This window comes from Pimephales promelas, chromosome 15, assembly GCF_988280905.1.
Source record: "Pimephales promelas chromosome 15, fPimPro1.hap1.1, whole genome shotgun sequence".
Lineage (NCBI taxonomy): Eukaryota > Metazoa > Chordata > Actinopteri > Cypriniformes > Leuciscidae > Pimephales > Pimephales promelas.
In genome coordinates this window covers 10,051,974-10,079,000 of record NC_142783.1, presented here as the reverse complement: position 1 = coordinate 10,079,000, position 27,027 = coordinate 10,051,974, and the positions used below count along the sequence as shown (strand labels likewise).

The window sequence follows — 27,027 nt, the reverse complement described above, 5'->3', positions numbered from 1 at the left end:
CTTGTTAGTCAGCTAGAAAAAAATAACTCCAGAGAGGAGCATTTTGCTAAATATATACACCATATTACATATGCATTATAATCTTCATGTTCTTCAATATTTATTGCATATTTGAATAAATCTGACAAGTTTTTATGACAGCCACCATTTAAATGTTTATATTTCATATAATCTTCTTATTATAAAAATAAATAAAAGTGTAATTTAAGTGTTTCGAAATCGAATCGAATTGTGAATTTTTTTCAATACACAGCCCTATTTTGTATAACAAAGTCCACCCTGAGGCCATTTTAGAGTTTTTAATCCAAAGCTAATTATATAGGTTTATTAATTGCTCCCCACTGTAAAAAAAAATCCCGTTGGTTTTACGGAAAAAAAAACAAAAAAACTGGCAGCTGTGGTTACCAGAACTTTACCGTCAAAAATACAGTATCAACGTATTGTTTTTTACAGACTTTACTTTAAATTTACAGTAATAAACCGCATTTCATTATCTGATGATGTTAATTTACCAACCTATAGAAGTATTAATATGTCTTTTGTACCATTTTAATATGCTGAAAACCAACAATCATCACAGCAATCAAAATCAAAGCTCATCACAAGCATTCTTCCACAAGACACTTTCTGTTAACCAAATAACAGTATTTTACCGTTAAAATCACGATCTTTTTTTTTTCCACCCCAATGGAAAGCATAGTAAACTTGTTGCTCACCATGAAAATAGCCAAGGAAGCTGTTAAGGCACAATAAATAACCAACCAATCAGTTGGTGTATTATAAATCACATTATTAAAATCTAAATCGAGCCCACGTCATCATGTAAAACAAAATATATACATGATAAAGCTGTGACATACATTTTGTTTGTAGCATATTTGTCAATTTATTTATATTTCACAAATATGCTACAAAAAATATAGCATATAAAAATAAAAAACCTGTAAAAATATTTGTCAATGAACTCAAGAAAGTATTGATTAATGTTTCAGATCACCAGACGTCGAGCTCTGAAGAACGTCTCGCGCAAATCCGCCTTTCAGCACCTTGTAATTTCCTCGAAGTGGCCGATCATCTTGTGTTTTCTTCTTTTGACAATGCCAGAAAGACACGTTTTTCGTGTTTATTTTCCCGGCACTATAAATAACCCGCTCGTCTCAGCAGTGAGCACTAAACGGGGCATGATGGTGATAACCTTTCATTAATTTTGGGTTTCCTCCCTCGTGGATTTATTATTGTTAGGAGAGGCCAGGTGTTGCGCTACTCGGACTGTAATTGTGAGCAAGCTACTTAGTCGAAGACCACAGCGGTAATAAACCAAATTGCACAATAAATCCTTCCCAGATGGCCTGCAAAATAGTGCACACCACTCTGTCAGTCTGTGTGTGTGTGGTGTGTGTGACAGAAGACATGAAGTTTACATTTTTACACCTCACATACTCTCTCGGGTGTCTGTGACTTACTGCCTCGTGATTTATGGTGTCTCAGGTCAGTTTGCTGCCTGAAACGGTTAGAAACTGTTTTTTTTTATGCTTTATGTGTATGAATTTCAAATTTTATTCTTATTAATTTTATAAAACAGAAGAGCATGGCGCTATAGCACCGTCAAGGTCATAGGTTTGATCCCCAGGTAATGCATGAACTGATAAAATGTGTTACTTGAATGCAATGTAAGTCACTTTGTATTAAAGTATCTGCTTAATGGATAGGTGCGTAAATGTATAATTCATACATTTAGTTGTTTAATACTCAGTACTTAAGTAAAGAATTACAATGAAAATTTCAAGTTTTGTCATTATGACTAATTTTGCCAGAACCGGTCACAAATCATGACATAATTTTCATTTTTTTAAAGAATTATCCCTTTAAGTTAAATTTAAAAAAAAGTATTTATATATGAAATCACACATAAATCATCACCTGTGCATTGCATTCTAGCAGGAAAGGGGTGTTTGCCCACTAAATCACTGGTTCTACAAAACTTGTGTGTTGTAGGTTTGTATGAAGAATGCAAAAGCACTGCTACATAAAAGAATGCAACTAACAATATAACAATGTCTAAAAAATACTTCATATACTTTTAAAAGGGAGGAGAAAACTCTTTCCAGATAGTTCGCCGATGCCATAGCTTGTGAGCCCATTCAAACTCTCAAACAAAATATGCTTTTGTGAGGAATATTGGTTCATGGCAATTTAAACCCATCAAAATGCATTTTTTTTGGTACTTGATTTCTTAGAGTAAAACCATGAAACCCTGATCTGAGTTGGGACAGAAAATGGACTGAGTGATGGTGATTCAGCTAAATGCACTGGGTGATTGCTGAGTCACAGTCTCCTGTGATGCTAGTCATGCATGTGCGAAGGTTTCTGTGAACGGAAAGGACGGCAGCTAGTTGAAAACAGATTGATAAGGACCTTTTGTTTTACTCATTGTTCATTGACAGACGAATCAGGAATGATGACACTGACCATGAGTCAGTCTTTTGTGGAGCATCTCTCCATTGTGTGCCATACAAGCTGATGTTTACGGGATCCTTACAGTGACCTCTAGTGCTCGACTCCATTCTGTATGTGAGATACTGTCATTTTACCACTAGAATAGCTGTATCATTCACATCCTCCTGTTGTTTTTAAAATATGAATATGATTGTGTTGTAATTAGGGCCCGAGCACTAACAGTGCGAGGACCCTATTGAAACTGTTAGGGTTATTTAGGGCCCGAGCACTAACAGTGCGAGGACCCTATTGAAACTGTTAGGATTATTAGGGCCCGAGCACTAACAGTGCGAGGACCCTATTGAAACTGTTAGGATTATTTTTTTTTTATTTTTTATTTTTTTTTTTTTTCTGCAAAGTAAGTGCCATTTTCGGGGCCGCAACATGCTCAAAAACTCACCAAATTTGGCACGCATGTCAGGACTGGTGAAAAATTTCATATTTTGTGGGTTTCGCGGATGGGCGGGGCAAAATGGCACGCTAGCGCCACCTAGAAAATTGGAAAAAATTAGCCCCTCGTCCACGTTCAACCTACATGCACGAAATTTGGTGGGGACGTGTATCATATCAAGACGCACAAAAAAGCCTCAAGAACCCATACCCTAAACTCGACAGGAGGTCCGCCATTTTGAATTTGGCGGCCATTTTTGGACGATTTACAGACTCCGTACTTTAACGAACTCCTCCTAGGGATTTAGTCGGATCGACTTAAAATTTCTGCTGTGCCTTCTAAAGGCATTGACGATGTAAAGTTGTGCTATCTGCGCGTTTTCGTCGATGGGCGTGTCCGTGGCGTCGAAGATTCGCCATGAAACAGGAAGTTGTAGTAACTTGGCTGTAAATGCCCAGATCTGCACGAAATTTTACACATTTGACAAGAGTCCCGCCCTGAACAAATCTACATGCCGACATTCACCCACAGTCATAGCGCCACCTGCTGGCAACAGGAAGTGGCCTTTAACGAAGCAGCCCCCGCCGCTTGTTTGACCGACATGTACGAAATTTCTGTGGTACATCTACCATGACCAGACGCACAAAAAAGCCTCAAGAACCCATACCCTAAACTCGACAGGAAGTCCGCCATTTTCAATTTGGCGACCGATTTGGGACGATTTACAGACTCCGTACTTTAACGAACTCCTCCTAGGGATTTAGTCGGATCAACTTAAAATTTCTGCTGTACCTTCTAAAGGCATTGACGATGTAAAGTTGTGCTATCTGCGCGTTTTCGTCGATGGGCGTGTCCGTGGCGTCGATGATTCGCAATGAAACAGGAAGTTGTAGTAACTTGGCTGTAAATGCCCAGATCTACACAAAATTTTACACATTTGACAAGAGTCCCACCCTGAACAAATCTACATGCTGACATTCACCCACATTCATAGCGCCACCTAGTGGCAAGAGGAAGTGACTTTTAACGAAGCAGCCCCCGTCGCGTGTTTGACCGACATGTACGAAATTTCTGTGGTACATCTACCATGTCCAGACGCACAGAAAAGTCTCTTGGAGCGATGCCCTAAACTCAACAGGAAGTCAGCCATTTCTAATTTTACCGACATTTTTGGATGATTTACTCATTACGTACTTTAACTAACTCCTCCTAGGGCTTTAGTCGGATCGACATCACATTTCTGCTGTGCCTTCTAAAGGCATTGACGATGTAAAGTTGTGCTATCTGTGCGTTTTCGTCCATGGGCGTGTCCGTGGCGTCGATGATTCGCCATGAAACAGGAAGTTGTTGTAACTTGGCTGTAAATGCCCAGATCTACACGAAATTTTACATATTTGACAAGAGTCCCGTCCTGAACAAATCTACATGCCGACATTCACCCACAGTCATAGCGCCACCTAGTGGCAACAGGAAGTGACCTTTAACGAAGCAGCCCCCGCCGCATGTTTGACCGACATGTACGAAATTTTTGTGGTACAACTAACATATCCAGACGCACAGAAAAGTCTCTTGGAGCGATGCCCTAAACTCAACAGGAAATCGGCCATTTCTAATTTTACCGCCATTTTTGGATGATTTACTCATTACGTACTTTAACTAACTCCTCCTAGGGATTTAGTCGGATCGACTTCAAATTTCTGCTGTGCCTTCTAAAGGCATTGATTATGTAAAATTGTGCTATTTACGCATTTTCGTCGATGGGCGTGTCCGTGGCGTTGATGATTCGCTATGAAACAGGAAGTTGTATTAACTTGGATGTAAATGCCCAGATCTGAACGAAATTTAACACATTTGACAAGAGTCCCGCCCTGAACAAGCCTACATGCCGACATTCACCAACAGTCATAGCGCCACCTGCTGGCAACAGGAAGTGACCTTTAATGAAGCGTAGCAAATTCACAGCCGCACCGGCTGAGCTCCAGAATATGCAACGCGGCCGCCTCACACCCCGACGCGCTACAGGTGCGAGGGCCCGCCCATCGCTGCTTGCAGCTTTAATTTTTTTTTTTTTTTTTTTTTTTTTCTTTTTTCTGCAAAGTAAGTGCCATTTTCGGGGCCGCAACATGCTCCAAAACTCACCAAATTTTGCACGCATGTCAGGACTGGTGAAAAATTTCGTATTTTGTGGGTTTCGCGGATGGGCGGGGCAAAATGGCACGCTAGCGCCACCTAGAAAATTGGAAAAAATTAGCCCCTCGTCCACGTTCAACCTACATGCACGAAATTTGGTGGGGACGTGTATCATATCAAGACGCACAAAAAAGCCTCAAGAACCCATACCCTAAACTCGACAGGAGGTCCGCCATTTTGAATTTGGCGGCCATTTTTGGACGATTTACAGACTCCGTACTTTAACAAACTCCTCCTAGGGATTTAGTCGGATCGACTTAAAATTTCTGCTGTGCCTTCTAAAGGCATTGACGATGTAAAGTTGTGCTATCTGCGCGTTTTCGTCGATGGGCGTGTCCGTGGCGTCGAAGATTCGCCATGAAACAGGAAGTTGTAGTAACTTGGCTGTAAATGCCCAGATCTGCACAAAATTTTACACATTTGACAAGAGTCACGCCCTGAACAAATCTACATGCCGACATTCACCCACAGTCATAGCGCCACCTGCTGGCAACAGGAAGTGACCTTTAACGAAGCAGCCCCCGCCGCTTGTTTGACCGACATGTACGAAATTTCTGTGGTACATCTACAATGACCAGACGCACAAAAAAGCCTCAAGAACCCATACCCTAAACTCGACAGGAAGTCCGCCATTTTGAATTCGGCGACCGATTTGGGACGATTTACACACTCCGTACTTTAACGAACTCCTCCTAGGGATTTAGTCGGATCAACTTCAATTTTCTGCTGTACCTTCTAAAGGCATTGACGATGTAAAGTTGTGCTATCTGCGCGTTTTCGTCGATGGGCGTGTCCGTGGCGTCGATGATTCGCCATGAAACAGGAAGTTGTAGTAACTTGGCTGTAAATGCCCAGATCTACACGAAATTTTACACATTTGACAAGAGTCCCGCCCTGAACAAATCTACATGCCGACATTCACCCACATTCATAGCGCCACCTAGTAGCAAGAGGAAGTGACATTTAACGAAGCAGCCCCCGTCGCATGTTTGACCGACATGTACGAAATTTCTGTGGTACATCTACCATGTCCAGACGCACAGAAAAGTCTCTTGGAGCGATGCCCTAAACTCAACATGAAGTCAGCCATTTCTAATTTTACCGCCATTTTTGGATGATTTACTCATTACGTACTTTAACTAACTCCTCCTAGGGCTTTTGTCGGATCGCCTTCAAATTTCTGCTGTGCCTTCTAAAGGCATTGACGATGAAAAGTTGTGCTATCTGCGCGTTTTCGTCGATGGGCGTGTCCGTGGCGTCGATGATTCGCCATGAAACAGGAAGTTGTAGTAACTTGGCTGTAAATGCCCAGATCTGCACGAAATTTAACACATTTGACAAGAGTCCCGCCCTGATCAAATCTACATGCCGACATTCACCCACAGTCATAGCGCCACCTGCTGGCAACAGGAAGTGGCCTTTAACGAAGCAGTGTGGCAAATGCACAGCCGCACTGGCTGAGCTGCAGAAAATGAAACGCGGCCGCCTCAGACCCCGATGTGCTACAGGTGCGAGGGCCCGCCCATCGCTGCTTGCAGCTTTAATTTTTTTTATTTTTTATTTTTTTTCTTTTTTCTGCAAAGTAAGTGCCATTTTCGGGGCCGCAACATGCTCAAAAACTCACCAAATTTTGCACGCATGTCAGGACTGGTGAAAAATTTCGTATTTTGTGGGTTTCGCAGATGGGCGGGGCAAAATGGCACGCTAGCGCCACCTAGAAAATTGGAAAAAATTAGCCCCTCGTCCACGTTCAACCTACATGCACGAAATTTGGTGGGGACGTGTATCATATCAAGACGCACAAAAAAGCCTCAAGAACCCATACCCTAAACTCGACAGGAGGTCCGCCATTTTGAATTTGGCTGCCATTTTTGGACGATTTACAGACTCCGTACTTTAACGAACTCCTCCTAGGGATTTAGTCGGATCGACTTAAAATTTCTGCTGTGCCTTCTAAAGGCATTGACGATGTAAAGTTGTGCTATCTGCGCGTTTTCGTCGATGGGCGTGTCCGTGGCGTCGAAGATTCGCCATGAAACAGGAAGTTGTAGTAACTTGGCTGTAAATGCCCAGATCTGCACGAAATTTTACACATTTGACAAGAGTCCCGCCCTGAACAAATCTACATGCCGACTTTCACCCACAGTCATAGCGCCACCTGCTGGCAACAGGAAGTGAACTTTAACGAAGCAGCCCCCGCCGCATGTTTGACCGACATGCACAAAATTTCTGTGGTACATCTACCATGTCCAGACGCACAGAAAAGCCTCTTGGAGCAATGCCCTAAACTCGACAGGAAGTCAGCCATTTCTAATTTTACCGCCATTTTTGGATGATTTACTCATTACGTACTTTAACTAACTCCTCCTAGGGATTTAGTCGGATCCACTTCAAATTTCTGCTGTGCCTTCTAAAGGCATTGACGATGTAAAGTTGTGCTATCTGCGCGTTTTCGTCGATAGGCGTGTCCGTGGCGTCGATGATTCGCCATGAAACAAGAAGTTGTAGTAACTTGGCTGTAAATGCCCAGATCTGAATGAAAATTGACACATTTGACAAGAGTCCTGCCCTGAACAAATCTACATGCCCGCATTCACCCACAGTCATAGCGCCACCTGCTGGCAACAGGAAGTGACCTTTAACGAAGCAGCCCCCGCCGCTTGTTTGACCGACATGTACGAAATGTCTGTGGTACATCTACCATGACCAGATGTACAAAAAAGCCTCAAGAACCCATACCCTAAACTCGACAGGAAGTCGGCCATTTTGAATTTGACGCCCATTTTGGGACGATTTACACACTCCGTACTTTAACGAACTCCTCCTAGGGATTTAGTCGGATCGACTTCAAATTTCTGCTGTGCCTTCTAAAGGCATTGACGATGTAAAGTTGTGCTCTCTGCGAGTTTTCATCGATGGGCATGTCCGTGGCGTCGATGATTCGCCATGAAACAGGAAGTTGTAGTAACTTGGCTGTAAATGCCCAGATCTGAATGAAATTTGACACATTTGACAAGAGTCCCGTCCTGAACAAATCTACATGCCGACATTCACCCACAGTCATAGCGCCACCTGCTGGCAACAGGAAGTGACCTTTAACAAAGCAGCGTAGCAAATGCACAGCCGCACTGGCCGAGCTGCAGAATATGCAACGCAGCCGCCTCACACCCCAACGCGCTACAGGTGCGAGGGCCCGCCCATCGCTGCTTGCAGCTTTAATTTTTATTTTATTTTTAATTTTTTTCCTGCAAAGTAAGCGCCATTTTCGGGGCCGCAACATGCTCAAAAACTCACCAAATTTGGCACGCATGTCAGGACTGGTGAAAAATTTCGTATTTTGTGGGTTTCACGGATGGGCGTGGCAAAACGGCACGCTAGCGCCACCTAGAAAATTGGAAAAAATTAGCCCCTCGTCCATGTTCAACCTACATGCACGAAATTTGGTGGGGACGTGTATCATATCAAGATGCACAAAAAAGCCTCAAGAACCCATACCCTAAACTCGACAGGAAGTCCGCCATTTTGAATTTGGCTGCCATTTTTGGAGTATTTACACACTCCGTACTTTAACGAACTCCTCCTAGGGATTTAGTCGGATCGACTTCAAATTTCTGCTGTGCCTTCTAAAGGCATTGACGATGTAAAGTTGTGCTATCTGCGCGTTTTCGTCGATGGGCGTGTCCGTGGCGTCGGAAGATTCGCCATGAAACAGGAAGTTGTAGTAACTTGGCTGTAAATGCCCAGATCTGCACGAAATTTTACACATTTGACAAGAGTCCCGTCCTGAACAAATCTACATGCCGACATTCACCCACAGTCATAGCGCCACCTGCTGGCAACAGGAAGTGAACTTTAACGAAGCAGCCCCCGCCGCTTGTTTGACAGATATGTACGAAATTTCTGTGGTACATCTACCATGACCAGGCGCACAAAAAAGCCTCAAAAACCCATACCCTAAACTCGACAGGAAGTCCGCCATTTTGAATTTGGCCACCCATTTGGGAAGATTTACACACTCCGTACTTTAACGAACTCCTCCTAGGGATTTAGTCGGATCAACTTCAAATTTCTGCTATACCTTCTAAAGGCATTGACGATGTAAAGTTGTGCTATCTGCGCGTTTTCGTCGATGGGTGTGTCCGTGGCGTCGATGATTCGCCATGAAACAGGAAGTTGTAGTAACGTGGCTGTAAATGCCCAGATCTGCACGAAATTTAACACGTTTGACAAGAGTCCCGCCCTGAACAAATCTACATGCCGACATTCACCCACAGTCATAGCGCCACCTCCTGGCAACAGGAAGTGACCTTTAACGAAGCAGCGTAGCAAATGCACATCCGCACTGGCTGAGTTGCAGAAAATGCAACACGGCTGCCTCAGACCCCGACGTGCTACAGGTGCGAGGGCCCGCCCATCGCTGCTTGCAGCTTTAATTTAAAGTTAAAGTTGCATTTCTGAAAAAGTATACAACAGACTTTGATAAATGTGCTCTGGTTTAACTCAGACACTTTTTTGACATTATTATAATGTGATGAGAAGATGATCAGGGTGTTTTGAGCTGATATGATCATCTTTAAAAATGTAAAGTTGTAAAATTAATTATACTGGGGGTGTCGGGTTGTTTGTATATTTCCATTTATTGCTTCCATTTCCTAGCGTTCTTTTGTGTTCCGTTGAAAAATTAAAGTTCCATTTATTTATTTGCATTGAAGCTTCAGCTACATTAAAGATGTTCTTCAGTTAAAGACTGTGCATGAGTCTTGCAAGAGACAGATGATGGAGTTTTATTAGTTTAGGTTCTGTAATCTGTGTGGGAAATTGTTAATCCAGCATCAGACTTCCTCCTACTGGAATGACTGGTTGGAGAATAACCAAACATGCCTGTGAAAAGCCTTCACGTTTCTCCTGACATGTGAAACAGAGTTCACTTGGTGTTTTCCTGTTGCACCAGGTGCAGATGTTGGCAGGCTTGACTTTCGTAGGCCATTATTCCCCGGGAGTTTTTCCTGATTCCAGTCTTTCTATCAGTCTCAAGGGTCTTGTTTTTTGTAATGACAGCAATTTTTCTATACGACTCTTTCAGTACGGGCCACCGTTGTAAATTTGATTAGTGCATGTGAAAATTGCCCTAGTTTACTTCTAATGAATATATTTATGAGTTCAATGTACCAATCAATTTAATTACCAGTAGCCAGCTGGTTAAGTGAAGTTCAGGGATTTATTTTGGTCTCCCAGAATATGGAAATATTATATATATAAATATATATATATATATATATATATATATATATATATATATATATATATGTGTGTGTTTGTGACATATTTGTATTGTAATAATTTCACATTTAATCTCCAAACTAAGAAATTCTCCAAATTAACAAAGTCAGGGCTAAATTTTTCCATTGGCCCAGTCAGTCATGTTCAGATTTGTGTATGCCCTGTCAAAATGAACAAAAAGTTATTGGGCCCTATTTTAACTATCTAAGCGGTCTAAGGCCGTGTGTCCACCAAAGCGTTTTTAGCCAGCTGAAAACGCTAGACGCTCTGCTGATTCTGAAGACCCCGGAGCGTTTTTTCAGTTGAGACGTTTCGTTGCTATGATACAAAATATTCGCAGCAGTTTGAATGTTGACAGTTGGTCGGTGTGGTATTAGTCCCGCCCCTCCTCCACTGTGATTGGACGGCTGGGTAAAAAGCGACAGTGATGAGCGCTGCGTTTTATCAAAATTTGAACATTTTTCAACTCCCAGCGACCAGTAAAAACGTCGGCCGCTTGGCGCATCAGCGTGAAAAAAATGCTCAGCGCCTCGGTACGCTCATGGCGTTTAAAAAACGCGGCACTCCCATTGAAAACAATTGAAAACATACACCAGGTGCGTGGAAAAACGCTTTGGTGGACACACGGCCTTAAGAGCTTGGCACAAGTGCACCTGGGGCGTGTCCGATTCGGACAGTGGATTCTACTTTTGCTAGTTTAACGACGGGAAAATTGTCGGTACGCCAGGCCACATGGTCTAAAAGGGTTGTACCTATTCTCTTAATGAGTAATGGGTTTGTTTTGGGCGTAACGTGCAATAAACCAGTCAGAGTCTCATCTCCCATTCCCTTTAAATGCCAGTTGTGCTCGTGCCATGGCGTATTCGCTATTTACATGGTGGAATTTGATAGTGGAAAGACTGAACGCTTCTCCAGAGCGCAAAAGGATCTGCTTGTGTGTGAGGTTAAAGTGCGCAAGCAGACCATCTATGGGACAGGCCGGATTCCACCATATCTTTATGTAGACAATAATAATTGTTTACATTGTAATCCTTTTATTTTTATTCGCCATGTTTGTGTGCTGTGCATCCCTGTGTGTTTAATAAGCAGAGTGTACGCGTGTTGTGGACCCGCTCATATTGCTAACGCACCCTTTAAATAACTTAAACAAATATTGTGCCATTGTGTTTAGAGCAGTTTTTGTTGGTCAATGGCGCAGTCCATTTCAGTTGCCTCAAATAAGTAACACACCATCAATGCGCCTGAACACACCTCATTTTCAGACCAGCACGCCCATGGCCGCATAGAAGGGTGCAAATGTTTTTGGTATTTAAACAGCATGGCGCGGGACGTGAAAATGATAACCTCATCAGACTGAAGCTAGCAAAAAACTCTTGCGTCGCACCTGGCGCTGAATTGCGCTGGGTATATGATAGGGCCCATAGTTTTCTTGCTATTTTTGACCCATGTAACCTTAAACTGTGCTGTAAGATTTTTAGGTAGGTCTAACAGGTAGGATATAAATTCATAAAATGTATCTAACACTTCACAGACATCACTGCTTAAATTATAAATTAAATATAGATTAAAGCTACAAAGGTTATTTAGTCAAGAGCAGTGAGGGATTTAACTTTTTCTTCTTCTTTTCTTTATTTATCCTTAATGACAAACAGAAGCAGGTTTAATAGGCTGCTGTCACTTTAAAACCTGCCGCACATTATGTGGATCTGACATGCATCCCGTTTTCTCACAACTCTATTTGTTAAATAGTCTCAAAGAGTTTTGTGCTTTGTTACTTCTAATAGTAAATACTTCAAAGTTTCTTTAATATTTGACCTCTGAATACAAGTTATAGTGCAAAAAATGCATGAACATCAGAAGGTATGCTGAAAGATAAAGTACAACTTCTTCATGTTTCTTCTTCATGACATGAAATTCTTCATGTCCCATGTAATCACTCAATCACTAGCCAAGTTTCCATCCACTTGTCAATCGAATTATCTGAACTTTGGTAAAAAAAAAAAAATAAAAAAAAACTTGAATTAATATGCTAATAAAGCTGGTGAAAGTGTGTTTCCATCCAACGGCTTTAAAGCGAATAAAAACCTGTGCGTAATGACGTCACATGCTGTTTTGAAATCAAATTGGTATATCAAATTTGAAACATTTTAAGGTGTTTCCACCAATTTTCGCACTGAATCCATAGACTGTAAAAAATATGGACAAAGCGTCTGTGACGTCACCCATAGACTTTCTGAAGAACAGTTTTGAGGCTGTTTATGGGGGGTATGGGCAGTGCCATATTGGAAAATCTTGAGAAATACAAAATTCAAATGTTCAGAAAGGATACAGAGGTGGTATGATGACGTGTCAGATCATGGCCGCGACGTCAAATTCCACTCGGCCCAGCCCGTTATCAGCTGTCAATAAAAGTTAACCGGCCTTATTTGTCATACCTAAATACGATCTAAACCAACGAGTTAGAAAAAAATTCACCTCCCTCACAGTTGTTAGGCACTCAGAACCCATAGAAAAATACAACAAAAGTCCATGGGACCAACCTGTAAAAGCATGAATTTATGCTGTGAAAATGAACATTTTAACATGTGATCTATGGATATTTGGTCCCTTTTGGGACCTCCCTCTTGCGGATTTTAGATGTATTGCAGATATTCGCACTTCCGGGTAGGCTTCATTTTTCAGATTAGAATGTTGCCGCTTGACTGAATCGCACAGCATTTCAAGCAAACATTTGCGAACAAAGTTTTGCTAAACAAAATGGGTCGCGCCATCTACCAACAAATGATCAATATTTCTCAAGTTGTAGCCTAACAGTAAATGCCCGACGACAACAGAGGCGGCCTGTGGTGTGGGAACGACAGCGCTCCAAACAGTTCTTGGAGATCGTGGTTCAGTGACACCTCACGGAAACCCTTTGGTTGAAGCATGTTTTGCTTTGTCCGCTTACATCTGTTTTTGTTGACAGATGTGTGCGCAAACAGAGCGGAAATATTGGCCGGAAATTAACTGTTCTTCTTCTATGTTTTGTGGCGTGTTGCAACCATAAAAGGACCTAAAACTTAATCACAATTAATTATTTATTCAGCAAATAATGTTTCCATCAGCTTTTATCGCAAAAGCCGTATATCGATCAAGATAAAATCCGAGAACACCGAACATAATTCATTTGAGTCGATTTGTCAATTTGTTAGTTACATGTAACTATAGAAAAAAACACTAGAGAGGTACTTATTTACTGTTTATCTTTCAGCATACCTTCTGATGTCCATGCATTTGTTTGTGCTATAACTTGTATTCATAGGTCAAATTGTAAAGAAACTTCGAAAGGGAGGGTATGGGGGAACAGTGCTCCTGTATTTACTGTTTTCTTCTCTGAAATATGTCAATGAAATATGTTCGGTCTCATCGGATTTTATCTAATGTACATTATGTTTGAAGAAATGAAGACGTGTTTATGAAACTACCATATGTGTAAATGAATTGTATGCTATACATTAAACTGAGTTTAATTATTATTTCTTAAAATAAAATGCAGTTGAATATAATAGTTTGTGCTCTATTGTTCATTTTAACCTTTAAAGGTGCTCTATGGATTTTTTTTACTGGCCTCTAGTGGTGATGTTTCAGAATGCAATAAGAGCTGTGCTCGTACCATGATAATGTTACAATTAACTGCATTTAGCCGACATGTGATGTTACATAAGCATAAGCCATTTCCCTAACTATTCGTGTATCTTTCACAATCAGCAATGTCAACATATGTGAATAATATGATAATGAAGTGAGTTAGTGAACTAGACTGAACAATTTCAGTGTAACAGTAAGATCACAGGAAGTAACATTACTGTTCTAAACGTGTCTGGAAATGTGGATAAACAATATGGTAATAGTGGGATGAGTGACGTTAGTCAGTAGATCTAGTAAATAACATAAGTTATATCCTAAAGCACCGACTTTTTGTTATCCTGAAACATTCTTTTGTATTCATGTCATGTTTCATGTAGTTTACCTTGCTATTTCACTATAGTTTACTATTATGTTGCCGATGTTAATCCGCGTTTTCGTTTGTCGATCAGATTCACGTTTTGCGTGACGAGCTTCAGCAGATAAAACTTTTCTGTTTTTTATATTTATGTGGAGTTTGTGTTGGAGTCTGTGTTGTGCTGGTAGCAGGACGTTTTGGGCTGTTATCAGACTCCATGTCGTCAGCTGAAGTGCCGTTGGTCCCATGATAGACTGTAAGGATAGAGGCTTGCATGTCACATCTGATGGATTTCACATATAAATATGGCCTTCAAATATTGGCCTTCAGACAGAGGTAATAGCAAAACCCGAAAATTGGATCATTGCAATGTGTGATTATAACCCCTTCAAACACAGGCAATAAAAAAAGGGTTCATTTTATAAAAAAGTTACATATAGGACCTTTAATATTATAGTAATGCGATGGATGGATGGATGGATGGATGGATGGATGGATGGATGGATGGATGGATGGATGGATGGATGGATGGATGGATGGATGGATGGATAGATAGATAGATAGATAGATAGATAGATAGATAGATAGATAGATAGATAGATAGATAGATAGATAGATAGATAGATAGATAGATAGATTTTATTAAAATATTTTAAATCATAGATATTCAAATATGAATGAAATCATGGTAATGCAAATTAGGGGGAAATGTGCTCTTATGCTGCATACTATGCAAAATAATGATCTTCTTTGATTTTTACTTTTTGTGAGATGCAAACCATCTGCTCAGGAGCGTTTTATATGTAGACAGTAAGTCTAACAGTAAATGTTCTCTTTTTAAAGTAAAACAATTTCCTTTTTCAAGTAGCATTACTGTCTACGGCCATCCACTTCAGTCAAACGCCGTTGAAGAACATCTAAAGTTCATGTTTTTCCTTTCATTCATGAAAGTTCTTGAACCTAATCTTACTAGATCAGTGTGTTCTGCCAGAAAACCCTCAGCAAACTCAACTTCCCAGATCTGTTTTTGTTTTCATAAATTTCTTTTATACATATTGTATTTTGTTGACACTGTTCGCTTGTCTCTGTTAATGAGTGAGATCAATTTTACCGTTCACTTCTTTTTTAGCCATTGAAGAAGTGTCAGTGCTCGGCCTGGTTTGAATGTAAGAGACGTCCATTCATCCGCAGCGAGTCTGGTTAGAAGACGTCTTCCAGAGCCAGACTCAAACCTGTCCCGAAGCCCAGACGCCTGCAGGATGTTTGGGCTTGAAATGGGTTGGGATGTGGAAGTACGGCTGCCACCTCCAGTCCAGGTGCTCACGTTGACATATGTCAGAAGCGCTCGGGTGCCCGAATCAATTAGCTTCTGTCGTGTGGAGCAGGGAGGACAAATTGGCAAAGTGTTTTGTTTAAATAAATGGCCTTGGTCTAGTTTTTCCACGGGGAGCGAGGCTTGAAGGAATGTGTGGTCTCATCGTTCTTCGAAATAAGTCGTTGCAGCATCGTCCGTTGACAACACGTTTACTTATTCACACCGTAGCAAAACCATAAACTGAGACCTCCTGGCTGTGGCCGCGCTGTTGGAGATTGTGTAACGTGGAGTATTTATTGAGGCTTAATCCATCATAATAGGTTTTTATATTGTACGTTCATATTTTGCTGTGAGGCATCTGTTTGGGACCATTTAGCAACAAAGACGTTTGAATAAACCCTTTAACCTAAGCTTTAAATTTTTTGCACAAAACTCATCCTGTTCGATTACTTTTCCAAGGCCTCATATTTTCACCTTCTGGACGATAAAACAGGAAAAAAAACTCCCTCAGACATGCACTGAATGGCCTGAGCCATATATAGAGACCAGAAATTGTTTTTGATGTAAATGGGAAACACTTATTTTATTTATCGGACTGCCCGTCTCACAGGGACTCTGAGTTTTGGGTAAACATTGATAAAGTCCGCTGCCAAACATCACCATTTAACCGCAGAACACAAGCAAAACATTCCATCTTGTCGAGTCGGATGAGTTTGTGTTCTGGCGATAATGCTGCTGTGTTACTGTTTTTCACTAATTGTTTTTGACAAGTGTTTTTCCTCTGATTTCTCATTGTTATGAAGCAAAGCACAAGGTTGCTTGGAGACCAACATTGAAGGCTTGTTTTGGTAATTGGGCGAATGGCAAGAAAACATGAGCAGGTCACATTTCACCCCAAAATAAAAAATAGAAAACTTTTGCTGATAATTTACTCACCCTCATGTCATCCAAGATATCCATGTTATTCTTTCTTCAGTCGAAAACAAATTAAGGTTTTTGATGAAAACATTCCATGGTTTGTCTTCATATGGACTTCAACGGGACTTCGAACTTGTCAATCAAAATGAACGAATCTTTTTCCGTGTCATTTGGTTCGTCTCACGAAATGAACGAGTTGACTCGGGGCAAAGGTTCGTTCATTATGATAAACGAGTTCGAACAGGAGAGTCACAAACCCGCATCACTGACTGAACAAAGCAAGGCTACCATTTGAGCTTATAAAACTTAAACTTTGTTTTTTTTTTTTAAATGAGCGATCGTTTTGATTGATAAGACCCTTATTCATCGTCTGGAATCGTTTAAAGCCCTTTGAACAGTTTGTAGTTTGCACTGAAACTGTCTTTTGGACCTTGAACCATTTGGTTGCCATTGAAGTCCATTAAATGGAGAAAAATCCTGGAATGTTTTCATCAAAAACCTTAATTTCTTTTCGACTGATTGAAGATAGAAGTGAAGAAGTGAACTACTCCTTTAAAATCAGCTAGTTGCAAAGGCAACATTTCTCATTATGGTCTCATTTCAGGGTGAAATACTAAAATAACAAATAAAAAATAAATAAGACTAATGAATGTAAATGAATAAAACTATTTTGAACTTTTTTGAAATGACAAAAACTACAAAATTACTAAATATTTTAACTAAAATTTAAGTGGAATTATCAAATTAACAAAACATATCAGAAACTATATGAAACTATAATAATACCCCATTTACTGAATTTATATATATATATATATATATATACTGCCCTCTTTATTCTTATATATATATTAAATATTTTCATGATATATAAAATATCTGTTCTTTTTTTTTTATGGGGGAAATGTTATTAATCGTCATAAAATATATTCTTTATTCAAAATATATATTTTTTTTTTATTTCACTCTCTTAATTCTTGATGACCCAAGAGTGCTTTTGACAGGTGTTGTGTGATTATCCATGTCACTTACTTTCAAAGCATCACAATGTTCCTTCGAATCTGTACCGTAACCAGTGACCCTCAGGTTTGTGTTGAAAGTATAATGAAGTTTTCAGCCATCACGTTCGATTTCCAGGTGATGTGATCAAGCCGCGAGCGAGCTTTCTAGCTTAAGCAACCTAAAATCTGCCCGTCTCGTATAGGTGAGTTCCGAAAATATCGGCCCTTGTTTTATTTTGTCGTCTTTCAAAAGGAAATGGTGTAATTGATCTTTACAAGGACGCTGTGAGTGGAATTCTCTCCGGTCTTCCTGTTACTTTTTCCCAGTGTAATCAAATAATGGATTTGGTTTCAGAGCGCCGCAGTAGCAGAGGAGAGGAAATTATCTTCAGCAGGCTTGTTTATTTGACTTCTGCCATGCTGTTGCATGAAAGCTCTGCACTGTAACGTGACATGAACCAGAGACCCGCCGAGGCCAGTGTCGCTTGGAAACGTGTTGTAATTAAAATTGATCTGTCTAATTAAGAAACAAGACCCTGTGTGCTTTCCACAGGCCAGGAATCTGTCTCTGAAGTCATTGGCACTGAATGCATCGTCGTGTTGAGCTATTTCAGTGTTACTGCTCTTATATCCAAGACTTTTTTTTTTTTTACCAAGTTTTTGGGGGGTTTTGTATACTGTATATAGCATAAAGATGCATCATATTTCTGGGCTGATCTTCATTTGCTCACCTTTGTATTATATGCATATGCAAGTGTCTCTTTTGAAACATTTTGTTTGAGTGTTGAAATTGTTCCCGTCCCGATTGAAAATCACTTACATTTGGGCGTCTTAATGATAACAAACTTTGATTTTGCCAACAAGAATATCAATACATTTGATTTGAGGGTAACACTTTACAATAAGCTTCATTAGTTAACATCTACCTTAGTTAACATGAACTAAGAATGAACAACAATTCTTCAGCATTTATTAATCTTAGTTAATATTCATTTCAACATTTACTAATACGTTAATAAAATCAAGGTTGTATTTGTTAACATTCGTTAACGCACTGTGAACTGACATGAACAAACAATGAACAGCTGTATTTTTATTAACGAACGTTAAAAAATACTGTAACAAATGTATTGCTCATTGTTAGTTCATATTAGTAAATACATGAACTAATGAACCTCATTGTAAAGTGTTACCGATTTTAGTTTCAACATGGGTTAGAAAACAGGACCAGCTGTCAATCAAACCATCATTGGCCCTTCCCCCCACTCCTGTGTTTACATATCGGATTCAGCCGTCTGTGTTTTCAGCGAAACCATAAACGATAATATCGAGATGGGTAAAAACACCCTCAATCTTATGAGTACTTCTGTAGTATGATAACTCAGGCATTTCAGAAATGGTAAAACAGTCCTTCGCCCGCTCGAGTAAACTGTCAACAGCCTGGAAACAGCCCACAGAGATCCCAGTGTTCGTGGAGTCTCTGAGCCATCCCGAATGGAATAACCGGACTGACTTCATTTAGCCTCCCGGCTTTGATCAACCTATAAAATTAGAGCAATTACTAAAATTAATCTGATATTTTGCAGAAGACCGTTTTATGAGCCAGGAATTGCAAATGGTACGGAAAAACCTTCCTTAAGCCTGAAAAAAGCCATACTGTGAGACTTACTGTACATACGGGATTTTTTTTTTTTTTTTTTTTCCAGTTTGGGCCAAACTCAATGAAAACCTAAAAGTGGATTTGTGTGCATTTAGGGAAATAAATGATTACCAAAATGCATTTTGTAGTGCAGATGAAGTCGTATAGGTCACACAAGGTAATGTACAACGAGTCAATGCAGAGAGTATCAGAAAACTGTCCTTTACAAATATAATTCCTTGGGAAAGTGGTTCTGGTTTTCCGAGGATGATGGGAATTTTGGCTCGAATGCGTGCGGAGAGTGAGGGATGAGATTTTGCATACTTACGGCCATTTTTGTCTATTAAAAACTATTCCTCTGTGAAACGGTGGGACAGACATGGCAGTCGGTATGTCAGCCTTGGTGTGATGCCAGGCCAGAGAGATCTATATTAAACTCTTCTGGCGCGGGGCGGTAAATGCTCCCCCTGTGTGTGCATGTGTGGGGTCCGTTCTGCTCGCAGACTTCACGCTCGCGAGCAAATATATTTATGACCAGCAAATGTTTACAGACGCTGAGAATTGCTTGTGTGTATTCCAGGACTCAAGGTGGATTAAGTTTGTACCTCTTCATGAAGAATAGCATCTTTTGCTTGTAGTCAGTTCTGTGAGTTTAATTGGGCCCACACTCCAGAGTCAAGGATATTTCAAGGGCCCTTCAGTGGCTTTACCAACAAGAGCTCTTTATTGAGGATATAGCATGTCAATAGGTTTTTTTTTTCCATTGCCTTTTCAGTTTAAATTTAAAATGATTTAAAAATAAATAAATAAATAAATAAGTTCAAGTCCAAATAGGTGGATTTTACTTATTTCTCCAAATTAAAAGGGAATGAACCTAGTTGAACCAGTTCATAGACCTTGGCTACGGCAGTTCATTGGAACGAATGCGTCAATAGAGCCGCCATCTTGAAACAGGGGAGCCCCTCCACTTTAATGCATCAGCGTCAATGTAGTGGACACAGGTCTAACGGATATAAAATCACCATAAATCATCATGAATGCGATTTTTCTTGTTTTTTTTTTTTTTTTTTTTTGGTTTGTTCCAACGGTCAGACATGTATTTATCATTGATTCCAGAAAGAAACATTTTTTTTTTAAACATTCTTCCTAGTTCAGATTTCATCCGTGAACATCATACACTGCACAAAAGTCCGCCACCATCAATAAATTCGAAGTAAAGGCAGAGATAGCAGCGTTACCTAGCTACTTCCTATGACGAGACCCCTGTTCCAAGATGGCGGCGGTTTTGACGCATGCTTAGAACCCCAAGGTGAGGTCTAGTGTAAATGTCTATGGAACCAGTTAAGCACATTTTCAAATATAAACCAAAGCATTTAAATCATATAAATGATCAATCACAATTCGATTTTTTAAATGGAAAAAGTCTTTACAGTAGGCTTAATGTTTTTGTGAGATTCATCCAGATATGTTTTGATGTTTAATATCACACAGCAAAAACTTCAGTGTTAAGTGAACTCTCCTAGGAGTTTATATGGCTCCAGACAAGTCAAGTGATGATTATGTCAGAACATAACCAACATCATCAGATCACCTTTTTTCTTTGATCTTCTGCCAGTTACAACTCACATACAGCATCCCAAACAAAATCCTAATGTTAAGGGTCACGAGCCGAGCCCAACTAAAGAAAACACGGATCATCATGATGGTGGCTTTAAAAAAAAATAGATTTTCTCCTTTTCTGCTTGTTATCGTCAGCTGTCTTCAACAATGGACAATCATCACTCAATGATTCACTTAATTAGCTCATTAACTTTAACACTCTTGAGTGTTAATTTAACACTAATATTTTAACACTCTTGAGTCTGGAGCCATATGAACCCCGAGGTGAGTTCATTTAACACTGGAGTTTTTAGCTGTGCAACAATTAGGCCCTGTTTACACGAGAACGTTCGCGAGTGAAAACGTAAAAATATTTTATCGGATGTGCCTTTCGTTTACACGGCGATGGCGTTTTTGAGGCTTAAAAACGCAAAAAAGTGAAACCACCCTCCAGAGTGGAAATCTTAAAGGGTTAGTTCACCCAAAAATGAAAATTAAGTCATTAATTACTCACCCCCATGCTGTACCAACCCCGTAAGACCTTCGTTCGTCTTCGGAACACAAATGAAGATATTTTTGATTAAATTTGAGAGCTGTATAACTACCACATTGGCTCCTAAGGGACTGCCTCTTGACGGCCCAGAAAGTCAATGAAGAAAATGTTTAAATATCCTAAGTGACTACCGTGGCTCAACTATATTTTTATCAAGCGACGCGAATACTTTTTGTGCGAAAAAACAAACAAAAATAACGAGTTTATTCGACTATTTCTTTTCTTCCTTGTAGGCCAGAACGAGACTTCCTTATAGATTTCCACGACGCATGCGCGAGAATTGCGATCTGAAGTAGTGTAAGCTGGTGTGAGCAGATCGCAATTCTCGCGCATGCGTCGTGGAAATCTAAGGAAGTCTCGTTCTGGCCTACAAGGAAGAAAAGAAATAGTCGAATAAACTCGTTATTTTTGTTTGTTTTTTCGCACAAAAAGTATTCGCGTCGCTTGATAAAAATATAGTTGAGCCAGGGTAGTCACTTGGGATATTTAAACATTTTCTTCATTGACTTTCTGGGCCGTCAAGAGGCAGTCCTTTAGGAGCCAATGTGGTAGTTATACAGCTCTCAAATTTAATCAAAAATATCTTCATTTGTGTTCCGAAGACGAACGAAGGTCTTACGGGGTTGGTACAGCATGAGGGTGAGTAATTAATTACTTAATTTTCATTTTTGGGTGAACTAACCCTTTAAAAACGCTCCACCGCCGCGTTCCCGTGTAAACAGTAAAAACACAAAAGTTTGCTTGACAGTGAAGGTTGTAACGCAAGCGCGTGGACTTGGTGTTGTTGTAATATGGACTCTTAGCCGCCTGAAGTGCATACTACATTGAATTTCACACACTTTTGCGTCTCCATTTGCACGCGGATTTCCCACACAAAACGCTCGTCTAAACGCAGAATTAAAAAAGATGACGCAACGCCACTTTTGCGTTTTCTCTTCAGAATCGCTTCCGTGTAAACATAGCCTAAAACATGATTAAAAGTTTGTGTTTTACATACATATGTGTGTGTACTGTGTATAATTATTTTGTATATATAAGTACACACACATGTATATATTTCAGAAACAAATTGTTATTTATATATAATATAAATATATGGATATGTAAATATATCTACAGTATATACATGCAAATATTTCTCAAGTATATACATGAATGTGTGTGTATTTATAAATACAAAAATAATTATACACAGTACACACACATATATTATGTAAGATATTGTGCACTGTAAAGAAAAATGTTGGTTTAACTTAAAAAAATAAGTCATCTGGTTGCCTTAATATTGAGTTAATAAAATGAAGGAGATTGAGTTAATCCAACACTATCTCACGACCAATTCGTACGAATTCGACGCATGATTAAAAAGTGGCTAATTCGTACGACCTCACTCGTACTAATTCGTACGATTTGTCTAAACCCACGTGATGGTTAGGTTTAGGGGCGGGGTAAGGGGTAGGTCATTCGTACGAATTCATACGAATTGGCCAATTCGTAAAATATGTACGATTTAGCAAAATCGTATTAATTCGTACGAGTGAGATCGTATGAATTGTTACGAATTAGCCACTTTTTAATCATTCGTCAAATTCGTACGACTTGGTCGTGAGATCGGGTTGGTTAATCATCAGAAACTCAAAATATTATGTTATCTGAACCACATAAATGATCTAAGTTGATTTGACAAAAGAAAAAGTGTTGTGATTACAAATCATGAAAATATTGTAAGTACACAACTTTTCTTTTGGATGCGAGTAATCGCGATTAATCGTTGCACAACCCTACTTTGAAGGTATTTGTTTGATATTTTTCATATTGTATTTTGTTCTCGTATATAAGTGCGTCCTCAACATGAAATCATTTTTTTTTTTTAAACTAAGGAAGCCAGGTGCTCAAGTAATCAAATCTCGCTCTTTTTCTGCGTTTGTTATTATATACGTCACAGATCATTAGTTGTGGTTTAATTCCGTTCAGTTCAATATATTTATGTAGCGCTGTTCATACACGGTTCCAAAGCAGTTTTACAAAGAATAGTTTTGTTAAACTCAATCCTCCTCTTTTTTTATCCTTTTGTAGGAACGGGTTTAAAAATATCAGTAAGTTAACACTGCAGTCCTTCCATGAGATTTGCCATAATTCTAGAGCATTCACGGGATATGTTGATTTACATAAGAACAGCTATCATTTCCACCATGATGGATGAGCTGTTTTTCCTCTTTTGGCAACAAAGTGAAATTATAGCACTTCACCAGACATATTTCATTACAGGTTTTGTTTGTCCTTCTCAAGCTTAAAGATTTATTTGCATGTGATTTAGACATTCCTCTGTAAACCTCTCATGCACCGGCTGATAAAAAGGTCGAGATGGTTATGTCTTTTTAATCTTTACATTAAACCACAAGTGTTAAAAACACTGCTACAAGTTATTAACCCTATTTCTAGGCTGTTTATCCTGCTTCCATATCCAGACCACCGTCACGTGGTGTTTTGCTGTGGTCGGCTCATTTTTATCCGTTGTTTTGATGCATTTCTCTCTGCTTACATTGCAGACAAGGACATTTTCTATCACATTTGAGTGAAATAGTCATACGTTCTTGCACAATACCTGAAGCTCACATCACGCCATAGGACCTGCTCTCAAAACAAAAGCCCTTATCAGTTTCCTCAAGGTCTTTAGACTGCACATGCAGTGAGTCAGTTGCCTACAACGCGCTGATTTTAAAAACATATTTGGGTAGATGTTAGCGAGCGCTGATTGTTTCTTTGCTGATTGAATTGCCTTTCTTTCCTCCCTCAGCTCCATCAGGCCGCCGAAGTGGCCCTCCTGAGAGGGGCCAGGGTCATTTCACCAGAGGATATCATCTTTCTAATGAGGAAAGACAAGGTAAAAGCACACACATATGAGACATTACCGCAACATAAATCATTACCCTTCATTTTTATGGACTACTGGTTTGGTTATTGCGTTTGTATTTCTGTTACTTTACAATCACAGGTTGAAGCAAGAATCAGGGCTGAGTGATATAATAAAACCTCTTTCATAATCATTTCGAGCCCCATGTTTTGATATGTATGTGATTTCAATGAATTAGGCAAGTAGATTCAATAAGTTAAACACAAGCATTTATAAATATAATGAATCAATCAATCAAATAAAGGGTTTTCACTGGATATTTTACAAAACATTTGAATACAATGTACATGATGAACTTGCTTGAATGGTTGTGCACAGGAAGTTTGAGTCATTGAGTCACTGATTCACAGAAAATAATCCAATTTAGCAATATTAACTACGTTTTTATTCATTTTTTGCAATATTTTGATTTTCAAAATGCTTATTAATTCAGTATTTCCAGCAGTACTGTGAATGCATCACCCAAATAGAAAGAATTGAATTTCTTGAATGTTCTAGAGAAAAAAAAGAACTCAAAGATCACCGTGAGATGATTGATGGAAATTGTTTTAGTTTAAAAACTGAGCCCGTTTCTTTCTTCTTTTTTTTATTCTCGAAGAAAAAATTACGGCGGCTCATCAAGTACATGCAGTTCAGAGACTACAAATCCAAAGTCCTAAAAACCATCGACGACGAGGACCCACTGGATTCAGGTACATATTTTTTTACACCACTTTGGAAGAATTCAAAAAGGTTAAAAATGGAACCATTTCTGAAGGAGAACCAGTTTGCGACTCCCATCCCAAGTTAACCCTAAAACCGTATTCTGGACAAATGTGGGCAAAATAGTTTTGATTTATTTTTTTAAAAATACTTCCCTTGATCTGAGCGGTACAAGAATTGGCTACTTTTCCTAAGTTTGCCTCCTGAACACACAATTTTTTTTTTTTTGACTCAATTCTACAAAAAAGAAAAACTCTTTAAACGTACAGTATGCGATTTTTGGCCACCAGGGGTCACTTATTTAAAATAATAACAAAAGACGTACTTTGATGACGTCGGGAAAGAGCGTGGGCTCATGGGAGTTGTTGTCGCTGTCAATGACAACCAGCTCAGCTCATGGCATGACATCATCATTTCACAAAATATACGGATATACGGCATCTCTCTGTAGATTTAGCTTGTCAAGAAGCTTTAAATGCAACCCCAATGTTTACCTGTGTCATGCTTTTTCTCCTGTCCCAAACCCTTCTCGGGTCATATTCTTCACCCGTACGTTTGAGCTTTACTGAGCTGGCTGTAGCAGCAGAACGTGCAGGCAAAGCGTAATCGTGGTCCATAACTATAATACAGACGAATATAAATGTTTATATTACGCTCCTTCAATGAATGACCTATTTTAGAACATTTTTCATATATAGGGCGCACTGGATTATAAAGCACATAAGAGACTGTAGTCAAACGTTTGACTGGGTTTGCGTTATGCATCCACTATGTGCTAAAGGCTAAAGGGAATGTAGTGAGTGCGCGGCGCCGGAGGTGAGGCGTTTATTTAGTAAGCATGAGCGCGCTGAAGCGGCCACGTACATTCGCAGCCTGACTCATATGAGTATTCAATGTGCGCGGCTCGCTAACAGCAACAGTTGGCTGTTTTGAATCAGTTTTGAATGAGACGACCCGGTTACTGTGAACAGGGAGCGCTTTATGCGCGAGCAGCACCGGGGACACGCTCGTGAGCGGGCACGTGATTTACACACATAAAAATACGTACTACTTTTTTTTCTTCGTCATTTTCTTTGCTTTATTGGCGGTAGTCCAGTGTTCCCCTTTGTGTTTGGCGGTTTCGCCGGGTTCCGCAAGGAAGTTAGAGAAAATAGAGGAGTCAAAGGTTATATGACGCCATAGACGGGCGACGAAACGGAAATAAAGAAACGTCCCGTGTCTTCGAATTAAACTATAAATTTCTCCGTATTTGAAAGTTGGTGGAAACTGTCGGGATAATGTAAGTACACAATAATAGAAATATATAACATAGATACAGTTATTTTTGCTATTTTTAAAGCAGAAAAAAATACATATTGTGGCTTTAATCTTGTATTTGGGTCAAAAATGGGCACCCATAGAAATGAATGGGATAAACTGTAATTTAGAGCATTCTAAAATAAGCCAAAACAAGACACCAGGGGCCTCATGTATAAAACTTTGCGTAGATTCCATCCTTAAAGTGTGCGTACGCACATAAGGCAGAATTTGCGTACGCACAAAAGTTTTCAGATTTATAAAACCGTTCATACGCCAGAACCTGCGCAGAATTCACTTTATAAATCCCAGTCAGCGGGAGATTATGCGCACGTGCGTCTCCTCCCCGAAATAACCATATATGGAGATTACAATGCCTAGTTTAAATATGCATCTCCTAATCTGCATATCATTTGCATATGATTATTCATCCACGTGATACCAAGTTTAACGGTAGGCTACAAGACGTTAGGAAAATATAAAATGCGGATGTGCCGTCACATTATTACAAACTTTTTTTTTTTAGTAGCCTATGTCCTTGTTTTTGAATGAATAAATCAAATAGTGTTAAATACATTTCAGAGAAAGTTTTTCTCAATCTTTTCCACTGGCCAAATAGTATTTTTAATTGATTTATATTTTAATGGAAAGAGATAGACATGGTTGTGCATTATTTGCACGAAACAGTTTTCTCAGACAATCTCTAGTTAAAACATTAAAACACAGAAGAAAAGTGTTCAAAAGCAATGCA

General features: G+C 39.5%; 1 protein-coding gene across 3 annotated transcripts in view; it reads left to right on the top strand.

Annotated features, from left to right (window-relative positions):
* The window catches only part of supt3h (SPT3 homolog, SAGA and STAGA complex component), a 208,886-nt gene that overhangs the window by 121,628 nt on the left and 60,231 nt on the right, over positions 1–27,027 (top strand). For all 3 annotated transcript variants that reach the window (XM_039660855.2, XM_039660856.2, XM_089120095.1), the window contains 2 exons: positions 24,162–24,248; positions 24,877–24,970. In XM_039660855.2, coding sequence (XP_039516789.2) covers positions 24,162–24,248; positions 24,877–24,970 — 181 coding nt within the window. The remainder of the gene's footprint in view (positions 1–24,161; positions 24,249–24,876; positions 24,971–27,027) is intronic.